A 14,789-nucleotide genomic window follows, 5' to 3' on the forward strand; every position below is an offset into this window, starting at 1 on the left:
TCTGCTTTCAAACTCACTAACACCTTCTGACACAGCTCACTCGCCTGCATGCTGTTACAGAAATGTCTTTCGGGGTAGGGGAGAGGGGGCCCCAAAGCTAAATACACCGGACCAAACACCAGGGGAGGAGAGGCAACTGTACTTCTTGTGTAGATTTATCTCTGGGTGTACCTGTATCGGATGAATCTCCGTATGAATCTGTGTGCTCCGCGGGGCCGACTCTCATCCCCGTCTTGCACGACACTGCAGAGACGAGATGGAGGGAAGGGTACACGGTCGCTGGGATTTAAACCCAAACCAGCTGGGTGATGAGAGGCCCTGGTGTGTGAGGAGGAGACAGAGGGCCGGCTTTGTCAGACAGAAAATTAAGGAGCAGACTCGACATCAGAATTTACTCAAGTTGAATCATCAAGCACAGTTGGGCCTCTTACCTGAGGAAGGGTTAACTGCTCTTTGCACCTGAAGGCTTTTACCATTAGTGAGCTCAATGAAGTGTTTTGACAATCAAGCCATCTTTTTGGTCGGTCTTTGCTGCAGATGCACAACAGTCATCTCAGGCTGCAAAACAACCAACAGCTTGAGGTTTCAGAACAAGTCGAAAGGTTAATTATTTATTGTTTCATCTAATTAAGCAATTAAGTACCAAAAGGACTAATAAAGTAATTTGGTGAAGTGAAAGAGGAAGAGAAAAGTGACGTTCTCAGATTATCCTCCACCACAGATCAATCCACCTTCCCACTTAAGCACTTCTTAATTGTATATTTGATAGTGTTGATGAGTGTGCACCTCTCAGTGGGGTCTTCCGGGAGGTCGCAGCATGCTGCTGACACGTTTAATGTGATATCAGCTTAGACATGTTGAAAGGGAAGAATTTAGATGACAGACATCATTAGGGAGTTTACGTCTCCTGTTGCAAAATGACGAGCTCCTAAATCATTATTTTTTGATAAAGACGAATTGACTGGGCTTTCGGTTGCTTCACCACACCTCACACAAATATTGTACGTTTGACTCCATTCCATGCATCTAGTTGCTCTGCAGATTAAAACTTTATTTACAAAAACATAGGATCAGCCTCTAAAACATGTATTATTCTACTTTTAACTGTTCAACAGTGTATAACAGTGATGCTCAACTTACAGCCTGTGGGCCAAATCAGGACTGCAATAGGGGGCAAGGTGGCCTGCAAAGGCCACCCCCCTATCAGATTAGAGTTTGTTTATCAAAAACAGTTTCAGGGTAGGATACCCGCACCTCTGTTGCCCCGAATGCCCTCAAATCCTAGAAACGCCCCTGTGTACACCTGACCTGTACAGGGCTGCTACAACTGGGTTTTCCCTAAAATTAAATTATTTTATCTGACAAGTATTGGTAATATTAACTGGCTGCTGGCCTGCTGTCATTTTGCAGAAGACGCCCCCGGACAGAGCAAGCTGAGTCAACCACAACCACAACAGTGAAATACTGAAAACATGTTCATGCAACTGTTATAATTATCCAATAATGTCTATGACTTTTACTTTAACATTTTAAGTACCTTTTGCAGATCAGCTTTGGTACCTTTTTTTAATGCAGGACTTTAGTAACAATGTGATTTTTGAATATTAATACTGGCCATTACAGCAGATCTTATTTAGCAAATACTGATTGCTGAGCACAATAATAGCATCTCTGAAAAAATGTTACATTGATTCTATAAATTCACACAAGAATTAACTTAATTAAATTACTTTTTAGATTTCACAAAAAATAGTTTCCAGTTGTTGTGAAGTTCATATGATGATGTTGAATTATTTCTGTAAACGTCATCATTTTAATTTTTAAAAAAAAAGAAAAAAGAAACATGTCCACATAAATTAAATTCCTCCCCCATCACTCTCAGACGTGAAACAGTTAACTGTCAGCGCCTGCTTCCTGCTGCAGCTCCATGCAGTGGACTATGAAATATTTGGAGGACAATTGGTTAAGTGGAGTTAACCGTTGCCTTTTTCTCCCCGAGGTATCCTCCTCTGTGATCCCGCCGAGCCTGGCGCCTCGCAAAACACAACTTGTCTGGCTTATTAAATAGTATGACCTGCAGAAAGAAAATGCCTGTTGCTTCTCAACTGAGGCCATTGTGAAGCGAGAAGAGCTCATGACAGCCCTTAAATTGCTGTAATGCTGTGTGACCAACAGTCATACCTAATCAATTTCTAACGTGGCTGCGCACCTTTTCTTATCGGATTTGAGGCTGAGCTTAATTGTTTTACTCGTTTTTGTTTTTGTTTTTGTTTTTTTCAATTGTGAGTCATTTGATCATTTTATGAGGCATGTTTGTTTAATTGAAAGGGTATTTTTTTTCTTTGTAGATTTTAAGAGGCGTGATTTAAGATGTTTTCATGTTTTCCCCTCTTCTTAGATGCTTTGATATTTCTATGTGACTCTTTTCTGCTCACATGAGGAGAATAACTCATCTCATAGTACCGATGGAGTGCCCGGTTAATGGATGTAAATGGTCAAGAGAGTCCTCCCCACTGGTTAATTGCGCTAAAATTGGTCTAAGCTACTTTGTGAAACCATCAATGGCCCCGCACCGCATGGGGTCTGTATGATTAACTTCTCCTTCCTTTCAAAGGCCTCTTGATGTCCCTCGGAGGGCGACGAGCCAATCAAACCCGCACTCTCTGACGTCACGAGGCCAACGTGACGAGCTGATTGGTGGGAGCAGGGCGGGGGGTACAGCCCCTGTCCTTTTATAGACGACCCCGTACAGCGCGTAAAAGCTACTGGGCACAGCTGACAGCGCCGGAGACGCACATCGGACACAGTTACGCACACAGTCCTCTGAACGGGCCGCTCGGAGGTGCATGGCCCCATCCCCTTGTGTCATGATGAATCCTGTGCAGGGGTCCCAAGACTGTCCCAAACAGCTCCATCAAAAGGAGGAGACGGACACGGAGGGCGAGGAGCTTCAGCCAAAAGACATGACCACTGAGAAAGGATACAAACTTCAGCGGAGCAGCCTCCCGTTTAGCGTTGAGTCGTTGATTTCCAAGAAGACCACTACCTGTCGGACTTCTTATTCCCCTTCAGATTTAGCGCTGCCGAAGCCCCTAACCGGACAGTTCTCTCCAAGGACTCTTTACGCGGAGAGCAAGGTTTCAGCGGAGAGCTCGCAGGGTGTTTCCAGTAGTTCCAGCGAGGACAGTCCGCAGTTTTGTGAGAAAGAGCAGAGCACTTGGTTCCAGACGTCCTCCTTTTCTACTCCGCCGCGTAAGTCCGTCCCTCTACTGTTCCCAGAATTGTGCATGGATACTTTTTCCACATTTATTCATCTCCTACTGTCGATCAAAGCTGCCAGAAAATAGCGTTATTAGGCAACAGATGCATAAAAATAGTAAAGTCAGTAGTCATATGAATGTTGCCCATTTTGCTCTGCAGACTGTGCGCAAAGTTCTTTCTTGAACTTTCCTTTCGTTTTGGGAAAAAAAAGCAGATAAATGATGGTCCCAATGAGCACGTGAAGCACATTTTTGGCCGCTGATTTTGTTCTTTGCCAGAATGTTTTCTATTATTACTATTATTATTATTATTATTACTATAGGCTTATCACATATATTTCTTATTTTTAAAATATTTTATATTTACTCAAAGATACAGGTGATCTATGTAAGCAAATATTTCAAATATTATCATGAATAAACCTTAAATGTTTACACGACTGAATGTGATCACTTTGTGATGCATATTAGCATAAAGGCTTAATTTGTCATAAAATATAGTCAAAAGTATTTATTGATATCAGATTCAATAATACTTTATTGATCCACGTGGATATGTTGAAGGTCCACATGTTTGTTTGTTTTTATCTGCTGTTATAATTACGAATCAACCTCCAACTGAATCTAAACTCATTTATTTCTCTTTCTGATTTTCTAACAGGGAGCTCAAGTCCAACTCAGTGTACTTTACGGAAACACAAAAACAACAGGAAACCTCGCACGCCCTTCACTACCTCCCAGCTGCTGGCGCTGGAGCGCAAGTTCCGCCAGAAGCAGTACCTCTCCATCGCCGAGAGAGCCGAGTTCTCCAACTCCCTCAACCTGACGGAGACTCAGGTCAAAATTTGGTTTCAGAACCGGAGGGCCAAAGCCAAGAGACTGCAGGAGGCCGAGCTGGAGAAGTTTAAACTGGCCTCAAAGCCCATCCTGCCCGCCTTTGCTCTGCCGCTCCCCCTCGGTGCGCACATGGGCTCTCCAACGTGGGGCCCGTCAAACGCCTTCCCGAGGCCTAGTCTGCCGGTCCCGGGACTGTTCAGCGGACCCGTCACTTATGGGATGTACTATTTGTCTTAGTATTACTAAGTGTGTGTGTGTGTGTGTGTGTGTGCGTGTGTGTGTGTGTGTGTGCGCGCGAGTGTGTGTGTGTGGTGTTCTCTGTCATGCAATACACTTTGAAACGAGGTTGATGCGTTTTAAACACCTCGGAAACATTTTTGTATTTTTAATTTGGAGTTTAGAGAAATTTTCTAGCCTCCATAGTAAAAAAAAAAATCTATTAATTTTGGGACACGTTTTGATATATCACTGTGCGTAATTGGAGTGAGCTCTCGCTCTGCTCATTTTCAGTGGATTGTGGATCCACAGGCCTAAATTACTGAGGCAATACTCCAAAAGTAAATGTCAGGTTTTTAAACGACATGCCTTAAATATCTCCTTCCAGTCCACGCACCGTGCTCCTCAGTGGTTTGTGAAAGTGGACATTTAAAGTGTGTCCAGACATGACGGAGATCATCTGCTGAAGCGGAGGTTTTAAACGCAACAGAAAAAGTACTTAAAGGGTATCAGTGCCTTAATTAAACCAGAGTATCACTTGAAGTATTTCTCCTCATTCAGCATTGACTGTTTCTGCTAAAACTGCAGTTTTCCGCAGAGTTGCTGTTTGAATGTTTCTGTCACAGTTTCTACATTTTGTAAACATGGAGCAAAATTATATTTTTGAGGGAAAAAAACCCACATACGTATTAGATCTGTTTTTTTCCTCACAGCGTGGCCTTTATGGGAGTGTTATAGATTTTCTCTAGGAATTTTGCTGTTAATGTAAATAAAAATGTGTAGTTCATAATGTCCTGCAGCCTCGCGCGAGGAGCGGCGGGAAATGTGGTATTTATTGAATATCTTTGTATCTGTACTGTGTACATACATCACTCTATCTAAATGCTCAGTTACTTGTAAAAACTGATTTTAGTAAATAAACATTATACAAGACTTGAAAGTGACTGACTCATTTTGCAACTTTTTTCCCCCACAGTTCTTTTTATTTAGATATGAATTATTACTTATAATAAAGTTTGAAGAATCAGTAGAGCAGGAACTTATACTGAGTGCTCCTCCAAAAAAAAAAATATAACCTCATCAAAGGTACAGACTTTAATGAGATAATCGCTTTTGTCGTTATTAATATTAATGTCATTTTTAATGAAAGCAATGTAAGTAGGCTACGCCAAACCTCAACCATTGTTGCCAAAAACCTCATCGCCTGTTCACATAATTGTTATCATTATCCAATATGAAAATGGTTCAACACTTATGTTATTTTCCAATATCGTGCAATTTGCACTTCAATTCAAAATAAAGTCCAGACTTGTTAGAAATAAATTATCAGGGAGAATTCATTATGAGCCTTAGACAATAAGTGCAGTATCAGTTAGACCCCCGTTCTGTTAAAGTCAAAATTAGTTGTAATATTTTAGCAAACATTTGTTTTCTGTTCACATCACACATCTGTTTTACTTTTCAACAAAGCATTTGCCAACGTAAATACACGTTAACCCAACACATCTTGTCATTAGAAGAGGATACACATGTGTTTAAAGAGGGCTGTGAAGAGGATACACACACACCTCCTGTCCAGTAAAAATGTTTCCAACAAGATCGTTTTAGAGCCATTTTTTATTATTATTTTATTTATTTTATTTAATTTTTGGTGTCGTTGCTTCGCACATCGGGAGGCCGATATTTACCTACCATGTCCACAATATCTTTTCCAAATATCGCCAAATAAGCACAAGTCATCAGCTTGATAACGTTTGCACATTTTTTAAAATGCGGCATCTGGTTAAACGTGGTGCTTTTTATTGATTCTTGTTTGGTTCCCTTACACACTGATGTAAACACGAGTCATTCTTTAGTCCAGCAAGTTAAGTGTTAGTTCTCGTAATTAGGCTTTTATAAACCATTTTTTTTACACACAGGTTATATTTTTAAAAAGATAGACAATATTTTTTCTTATTTCCTTTTCATTCACTTTTTTCTTTCTTTCTTATGACCATACCTTTTCAACAAAAAATGATCGCGTGCTGCTTTCATAGGCTAAAGTCATAGAAACCGCCAGACAATATATTATTGGGTGTATTTATATTTTTTCCTATTAAAGCATTTAGGTGCAGATAATCATTTAATAAACTGTGTAAGCACATAATAACTGTATTAAAATAGTGTTACCATTCTGTTTTCGGACAAAAAAATCATTGTGTTCAAGCACTGCAAATCTAACGTTAATCTTTAATACCGCTAAAACATAACAATTAACAACTGTCCGGCAGTGAAGTAAATTAGAAAGTTGCAGACCTTTTATCGGCGAAGAGTTGGCTCGCTGTAGTTTCTATATCGTCCAGCAGAAGGCGGTGGCGGACTCGCGGCTGCTCCCGGTGCAGATTTGTGCAGATGAAGAAGAGGCACTTCCGCTGTTCTTCTCTGTCAGACTCCACTTTGTACAGCGAGGTGAGTACGCTAGCGAGGCGGTCTGCTGAATGAAAAACATCTAATGATAGCCTGCTTAATAATTATCAGTGCTGCTAATACATGTATCTTTGTGCACGTAATTCAACAGTAAACTTGGCATTCACTCGTTGTTTTCGTGAATAACCTGACGTTGTGGAGAGACTTGTCTGACCTTGGCTAGCAAGCTAATGTGGCTAGCCGCTGTTAGCCAGCTTTGCAGCGGTCCTGAAATGAACAAAATGTCAAGGGCCCGGTGTCATTGATTGCCTCTTGTCAAATAAATGTTTTTCCCCTCATCTTATCTGCTCCATTAGTTGTTAAATATGCTTTATTAATCTAGCTCCTGCAGATATGCGCACGGTATTCATTTCTGACGCTGCTTATTATTAGGCCGAGGGCATAAAATCTTTATTTCGAGCTGCGAGGATTATTTGTCAGAAATGTTGTTTTTTTTTTAAACACAGCGAGGTTCTGCAGTCAATTATTAAAAGTGAACTTACTGCTGGATTAACTGCATCATGACACAATGTCGCAGCTTGTACGTGTAAAGGTGAACGTGTTTTTGTCATTTAAGGCTACAGTCGTGCTTTACCTATTTATCCAGGACACTTTCTTAAGGTTATATAACCTTTGTGACAGCAGCACGTAGAGCTCTTTCCATATATATCACCACATCGTATAAATAACATGGTATAAATACAAAAGTACACCTGCCACACATGAATTACACGTCATTGTAATGCTGGAGAAACTGGCGACATAAAGTGACCCTTTACACTCAGTTTACAGGTAATTAAATCCACATAGCTAAAACTTCATTTAGTGAAAAACAGCCCTGCAATGAATCCAACCCTCATGAAGGTTAAAATGTTACACCTATGTTGAAAGGTATTGTAGAGAGGTGTTGATTCAACCTTTTGGTCTTTTTTAAAGCTTCATTAGTACTTTTTTTGTTGCATTAACTGATACTCATTTTCAATTTTAAGTCTATGCTTGCTGATAGAAATAGTGGGACAAAATTTCTATATAAGGCAATACAATTAAGCATCTAAAATCACCATGCACTTTAACAAAACTTCTCCAAAACACAAGTGTGAAAGTTCAGCCTTGTCCTTGGTAACAGCAGGACGACAACAACAAAACCTATCTCTAAACGCATGTAATTGGACCCTGAGTTGTTGTTTTTTTTTTTTCTGGTCAAATCCTCATATAGCTTCAACGCAAACTGAACATTAACATTGATGAAATTTGGATTTGTGTTTCTGTTTTTACCAGTTCAAAATAAAGATTCATACATTCATTCATTCATGGCAGGCTGGTTTGCTAGACTACAAGCTATGTGTGTCTCCTGGCAGCTGAGAGTGTAGGTATAACTGGATTTGGGTTTTTTTTTTGAGGTTTGTTTGGCCTAAACAGGATTTCCGTCTTCCTTTCAGACAGGCAGAATGGCAGGCCGCCGTGTAGCCCTGAAGGCCATTGACTGGCTGGCCTTTGCTGAGCGGGTTCCACCCAACCAGAAGAGCATGTTCAACGGACTGAAGACCCGCAGTGATGCCATCGCTGCCAAGTCAGTTTCACACCAACACCGGGCTTTAAAGAGTCATGCTGAGTCAGCTTAAGTCAACCTTGTTCTGCGCTATTGGAGAACACAAAAAATGAAGCTGCTTGAATACTGACAGTTTATTACAGTCAACACCACTTTATTGGTTGATGTGTTTTCTTGCTGATGGGATGTTTCAAAGGAGTCTGCTGTGATTTTACCTTTCACCTAATATGAGAGTAACACATAGCGGAGTTAAAGTGTCCACCTGGCTGAGAAGCTTTGCAAGGTGCTGCAATGAAGGTCACATGTTCATAAAGAAAAGAGCCTCTGCACACTTGGATCCATTTATATTCAGTGTGCTCTTGGGCGGATGTGCTTTTGTACACATTAGGGCCGGATGTCACTCTTGGCAGTTTGCTTGAAAACGCATAGAGAATAATTTGGTGAAACTGATAACGTGCTCAACCTACAGAGGAGCCCATACCTGTTATAAGGCATTTTAGAGGAAGAAATTAAAGCTGCTGACAAAAAGACTGTTTAATTGATGCACCTGCCATTTTATATATGCATTTTTGCTTTTTTTTCATATACCTATCAGGTCCTCTTTATTAAATTGAATTGTGGTTATCATTGCACTGATTAGATTATTTGATGTCCTCTTTTAGTTTGCTCATAGTATTCACCTTGATTTTCATCTGCTTGCCCTCAACGCCATCTCCTCTCTTTATACCAGACTGGCCTCCCTGCCAGAGACTCCTGTAGCCATTGACTGGAGCTACTACAGGGGCGCAGTGGCCAGAGCCGGGATGGTTGATGAGTTTGAGAAGAAGGTGAGTTATTTTATGTTTGAACAGCTTTGACGGTTGCAGTGCCTGTGAATAACCATAGCAGGCGAACTACAGCTTAAATTCCCTTTTGGTTTCTGCCTCTGCAAACATAATCAGTGTAGCTGTTGGAAGAAAAGTATAATATAATAAGTATGATTTCTTTAGTGTATAATCACCTGAAAATAAGAATTATTTTGCTTTTGTAACCTTAGAATTAGCTGTTCATATATGTTTCTACAGTAGCCTGCAACAGACAAACCAAACACTGGCTCCTGATAGGGCCACTCACGAATTTTGCATTAGCCACTGTATTCTTCAGTCCCTTCATGACAGGCTGAACAGTGATGAAAAAAACAAACAAACACTTTTTTTGCTGCTTTAATCAGTGTTTTCACTATTTTAGATCGCTGGGTCGGTTTGTTTTGGAGAGGAATAGGATAATTTGACTCAAAATTAAAAGAGCAACATCTGGATCTTAAGTTATCAGAGGAAACAGGTGACCACATATTAGCGTCAGAGAAATACTGATTTGTCCCGTGAAAATGCTTCATTTGTTTTGGAGAGGAAGAGACATCTGCGGATAATTCAGCTCCTGGTAAAAACCTCCTGAACAATGAACATGGGGAATTTTAACTAGGAGACGGTTGAGCTGGTGGCAATCCTTAGTCCTCAACTAGATGCCACTAAATCCAACACACTGCTGCTTGCAACTGTAAACATTCTTTATTTAACTGTTGAGTTTTCTCGGCGTTGTAAATACTGTATATATTGTTTGTTTATGTCGTCCTCTGTGCTTTATTTCCTTCATCTTTATCCTGCACATTCCTTGTTTTTGTACTTATTTATTAATATAGTTTATTTTGCACAGTTATCTTTCTATTTTGCCATCCCTTTGCTGCTGCAATGTTGGAAATTTCCCCACTGTGGGACTAATAAAGGATTATCTTGTCTTATCTTATATTTAACTTGTAATATCTTCAGTTTGTTTAGCATTTGTTGGTTTGTGTTACAGTGCTAAATGATAAATGTTCCTCCTGCAGTTCAAAGCCCTGCAGATCCCTGAGCCTGTTGACACACAGACGAGCGCCATCAATGCACAGGAAGCTGAAGCTGTGAGTGATTACACCAAACAAAACCACATATTGTTTAAATTTCAGCTTCACTCTGTTTAAATGTTTGACTTTTAATTGAAAAACGGATTCAGTTAAACCAAAAACCAAAATTGGCAATTATATGTCAATTTTGCAACAACTTAGAGAAATGTAATAAGCACAAACAGTTACAGATTAGTACAGCAATCGTGAAATTCACCCAACACTATAAAAGACTGCAAAATAAAGCAAAGGGAGACAGAAACCACAACTGTAATAAAATGAAATTAACAGGAACATTGATGTGTTTTTTGTTGTCATTTTCCATTGTCATATAAAACTGTTTTGTTTTTTTTCCAACAGAATAAGAGTGCATCGGCCTACATTGAAGCATCGAAGGTCCGTGTCGCTGAATATGAACAAAGGGTGAGACAGCCATTGCACTCGTTACTAAAACGCCTCATGGACGTCTTTATGAAACCTGTATTAATAACCTCACTGTTTTTCGTTTCTACCTCTCTTTTTTTCCCTTCTCGTCGTGTTTGGGCACAGCTGGAGACGTTGAAGAACATGATCCCCTTCGACCAGATGACCATCGAAGATCTCAACGCCGCTTTCCCAGAGACCAAGTTGGACAAGGTCAAAAACCCCTGGTGGCCCTACAAGCCCATCGCAGATTTGTAGACCTATTACTCAACGTTCACCTCACAATAAAGTTTATGTATTTCAAAGAGAACTTTGGGATGACTTCATTATTTGATAAAGATTTTCTTTTCAGTTGTTTGAGTTGTTTTGATCAAATTCAAAAACGGCAGCTTATGATGTTGTAGGTAGAAACCACGAGGGGGCGATGTTGCCTCAGTTATGCTTTGATAGGAAAAACGTGGGTTGAAAAAGCTGTTAACATTTTGACAAACCAAATGTTCTCATTAATCTGCTCTCCCTTTTGATTGATTGATCAGTAATCACTGTATGATAAAACTGTTACCAAGGTGAATGTGCCTCTTTGGGCATTCACTAAATCCTAGTGATGTTATTGACGTTTCCTGATTCAATTAGCGGCAGTTTTGAGGTACAGAGGTCTGTTACAATAGAATTGACTCAATCACTTTATTCAGTGTAACCAAAGGTAAAGCTTTATTTACATATTAGCATGCAGTGTGTTATCAAATACATAATCATAAAGGTATCTATGTATAGATTAAAAGATCATCTACATTTATAATGTAATATGTAAATCTTTTTTAAAACTGTCCACTGGATACTAGAGCAATACAAAAATGCATACAGATAAATAGAATGAGAAAACACAAAACAGACAAAACTAAACGAGATATGATTGGATTCACATTTCATAATGCCAGGTTATATCATATTAAAGTCATTTAACAAATTATATGTTATTCTACCCTTTTTGTTATTTACCCTTGCTAACATGGTGCTCTGTTGTTGAATGTCATTAACGAAGTGCAGCAAAAATGATTTACTTTCTGACCGTTTTTCCTTATGAATATGGCATTTTCCAAAAAAAAGTTGTATGATAGACAATGTTATTTTATCATCTTGCCTGTAGTATAACATTACATCAGATGCATTTATTTAAATATTTCTCTTAAATCTCTACTTTTTAGAAAGTTGGCAGCATCAATTCTAAAACCATCGAGTGAAAATACATGAAAAAATAAGTGACAAATATTTTGTTTTTCAATCCCACAAAAATCCCATTTTCAATCAATATTCAGCTTGAAATTTTACAACACAAGCTTTACTGGATTAATTATATGTAATATTTTGAAGGATAGCTCTTTTTCGCAATTTTTTTTCATGCTTTTTCCCACTGTATACCATTAAATAAGGATGACCAAAAAGTAATCATACTGATCGTGATCTATCACAGACTGACTGGTTGTGTATCTCGTCAATGATTGGACGACGACTATTTATTTACATATTTGTGGGCGGGATATAGGCCGTTCGCACCGGCTTTGCCTTTTGATTGGTCTATGCTTACAGCGCCTCAGTCGTTGATTGGCTAAATCTCTGGTGGAAGTAAAACAGGAGGGGCCACTGGGAGGGGCTTCATCAGAGATGATTTCCGTTGTACATTACTTGCAAATCGGTGACGATTGACGGGAGTCCATCAGCTCAGGTAAATGCTCTCTTTATTAACATATCTGTAATCTAACGACCTGGTTTCAGTATGATAGGTTTTAGCTCTCGGTTGTGTGATTTACTGAGAGTTTTCATTTAGCGTCAGCGTGTGACAAGCAGTAAAAACAACGGCCATCCGCTCCAGTGTGTCAATAACGGTGAAGCTCAGTCAGATATCCCCTGTGGAGGTCATTTGACTAAAAACAAACGCATCAAAACATCATCGGTTCAACATAAATGGTGGTTTGGACTTTTGCTGTATCCATTTCCATGATGATGAGCACAGTAAACCACGGTGAGTAGCATCGGAAGCTAAGTTAGCTGCCGTTTTCCAAGAGGGATTACGTTATGCATACAGCCAGGTGCCCTCTGTCCCGGATGGTGGAAAGATGTTAAATTCTGCTGTCTTCACCCCCCACGAATATAACCCCAAACTAGTAGTAATACCACATTAACTACTTAATGTCTGACCGAGTGAATGTCACTCATTACACGCACTTTCTGTAGCGTTTCTCTGACTGTTAGCTAGCTTAGCTAACGGTACACCACTGCGTCAAAACAGCCTCCACTGCTGTGTATTAGCTACATTTCGTGCGAGCTTTAGGATTATTCAAAGAAAACTCCGCTTTGTAGTACTCTGATAAGCGGTCCCCTGTCTTCTTGACGTGTTTACAACACAACTCCACTATCCCGTCAAAGCATTCACGAGAGGTCAGCGAGGCAACCCCATCTGTGGGTGCAAATTGTGCAAAACTATTTTGGCTGGAGGGAAATATGAGCTCATGTCGACCTCTGAGTTCACCTTGGTCAGTGTTTTTGTCATTTGAGTATCGGGGTTTATGTTGTTTGTATTTACTTTAAGCTCCCATTTGCTCTCACTTAAAGGCATGTCTCTAGAAAGGTAGTGTGAAGCGGAATTTAACAGTTTGGCTTGATTTTCAGGGTCAAAGGTGAAAGAGCAACAAGTTTATGTTGACAGTAGTACGGGGGGGGGGCACTTATTTAATACCCTCTTAATATTGAACATGTGCATTTGTATCTCCCAATAAGAACATGAATATAGAACCTTTATTTTGAAAAAATGTAAAACATTTATATCATAAATTGATGCAGAAAAGGCACAAAGTAGTGCAATGAAGATTCATCCTAATGCAGGAAATCAAGTGTTTGATGCTCAAAATGTTCGGCTGTGGGTAGGGCGGGGCAGTATATCAATATTATATTGATATCATTATATGAGACTAGATATTGTCTTAGATTCTGAATGTCATAACACTGTAACTTTTTACTGGTTCTAAAGGCTGCATTACAGTAAAGTGATTCAATTTTCTGAATTTACAAGATTAATTGGTTAGTTGTCAACTATTAAATGAATTGCCAACTACTTTGATAACTGATTAATTGGTTTGACTAATTGTTTAGAAAAAGCAAAAAATCTTTGATTCCAACTTCTTAAATGTGAATATTTTCTCGCTTCTTGACTCCTCTCTGACAGTAAAGTCAAATTTCGGTTGTGGACAAAACAAGATACCCGAGGATGTCATCTTTGGCTTTGGGAAACAATGACTGACATTTGTTTTGACCAAACACTTAATCAATTCATCTGGAAAATAATCAACAGATTAAGAAAAGAAGATTTAATGAAACATAATCTTAAGTTGCAGCCCTGGCCTTAACAAACTTAGTCTTTTTACCCACGTTACTTATGATTATTTGTAAAACATCTCAGTGTGTGCATATTTTATGAAAGCACTGATAGTCAACTTAACATGTTGTTGCAATGTTTAGGTGTTTGGCAAAACCAAAAATATCATGATACTTGATTTTCCCCATATCACCCAGCCCCGTGAAGGACCCTCAAACCCCCGTTTCATAAGTGTTCCCTGCAGTGTTGAAACTACACCCTTGGTTTAAATGCATCATCCTACAGGCAGGTTATTGTTATTGTGAATGTCATGGCTAGAGTGTGTATTGTGTTAAAACAGACATGGTAGTGTTTGTAGCCGGCCCAGGTCTGCCCCTGGACAGTGGAGTCAACACTAGCTTTATTGTTCTTCGGGAACAATGGGAACGGGCCTGCATGGAGGCAGGCACTGCTCGGAGGCTAGAGGTCGGCTACTGTCTCATCTCTGGAGGATAGCAGGCCTGTGCTTTTCTTACAGTGTTATTACCACACACGATGTTGTGTGGAGACTATCTTAAGCAAAGTGTGATTGTAGCAACAAGTTTTGGTCAACCTGAAATGATGAAAGTTTTGTGAAGGAGGCTGCTGCACAAGCGACAGTGAAGGAAATGTTTTAGCACAGCAGTAACATCCTGAAGTCCACCGAGGTTCAGTTTTTGAACAAACAACTTTCAGCACTGAAAAGGATTTGGATATCATGGCTGGCTACCTACTAGAGCAATAAATGAAGAG

The 14,789-nt window shown here is 39.7% G+C and overlaps 3 protein-coding genes across 5 annotated transcripts in view; all 3 read left to right on the forward strand.

The window, feature by feature from the left end:
- Positions 1-1,211: 1,211 nt before the first annotated feature.
- On the forward strand, positions 1,212-5,257 carry LOC121942503 (homeobox protein MSH-C-like). The gene is made up of 2 exons (XM_088075679.1): positions 1,212-3,252; positions 3,922-5,257. The coding sequence occupies exons 1-2, from the start codon at positions 2,847-2,849 to the stop codon at positions 4,332-4,334; spliced, it is 819 nt and encodes a 272-aa protein (XP_087931805.1). The 5' UTR covers positions 1,212-2,846; the 3' UTR covers positions 4,335-5,257.
- Positions 5,258-6,638: 1,381 nt separating this feature from the next.
- Positions 6,639-10,958, forward strand: atp5pd (ATP synthase peripheral stalk subunit d). Its single transcript, XM_042485443.2, has 6 exons — positions 6,639-6,761; positions 8,198-8,328; positions 9,038-9,134; positions 10,172-10,243; positions 10,586-10,648; positions 10,775-10,958. The coding sequence occupies exons 1-6, from the start codon at positions 6,705-6,707 to the stop codon at positions 10,904-10,906; spliced, it is 552 nt and encodes a 183-aa protein (XP_042341377.2). The 5' UTR covers positions 6,639-6,704; the 3' UTR covers positions 10,907-10,958.
- Positions 10,959-12,283: 1,325 nt separating this feature from the next.
- Positions 12,284-14,789, forward strand: part of pnpla6 (patatin-like phospholipase domain containing 6) — a 39,165-nt gene continuing 36,659 nt past the window's right edge. For all 3 annotated transcript variants that reach the window (XM_042484718.2, XM_042484720.2, XM_042484719.2), the window contains exon 1: positions 12,284-12,371. The gene's annotated coding sequence lies outside the window, so the exon portion shown is untranslated. The remainder of the gene's footprint in view (positions 12,372-14,789) is intronic.

This window comes from Plectropomus leopardus, chromosome 3 (assembly GCF_026936395.1).
Source record: "Plectropomus leopardus strain MGB_pleo_1.0 chromosome 3, ASM2693639v1, whole genome shotgun sequence".
NCBI lineage: Eukaryota > Metazoa > Chordata > Actinopteri > Perciformes > Serranidae > Plectropomus > Plectropomus leopardus.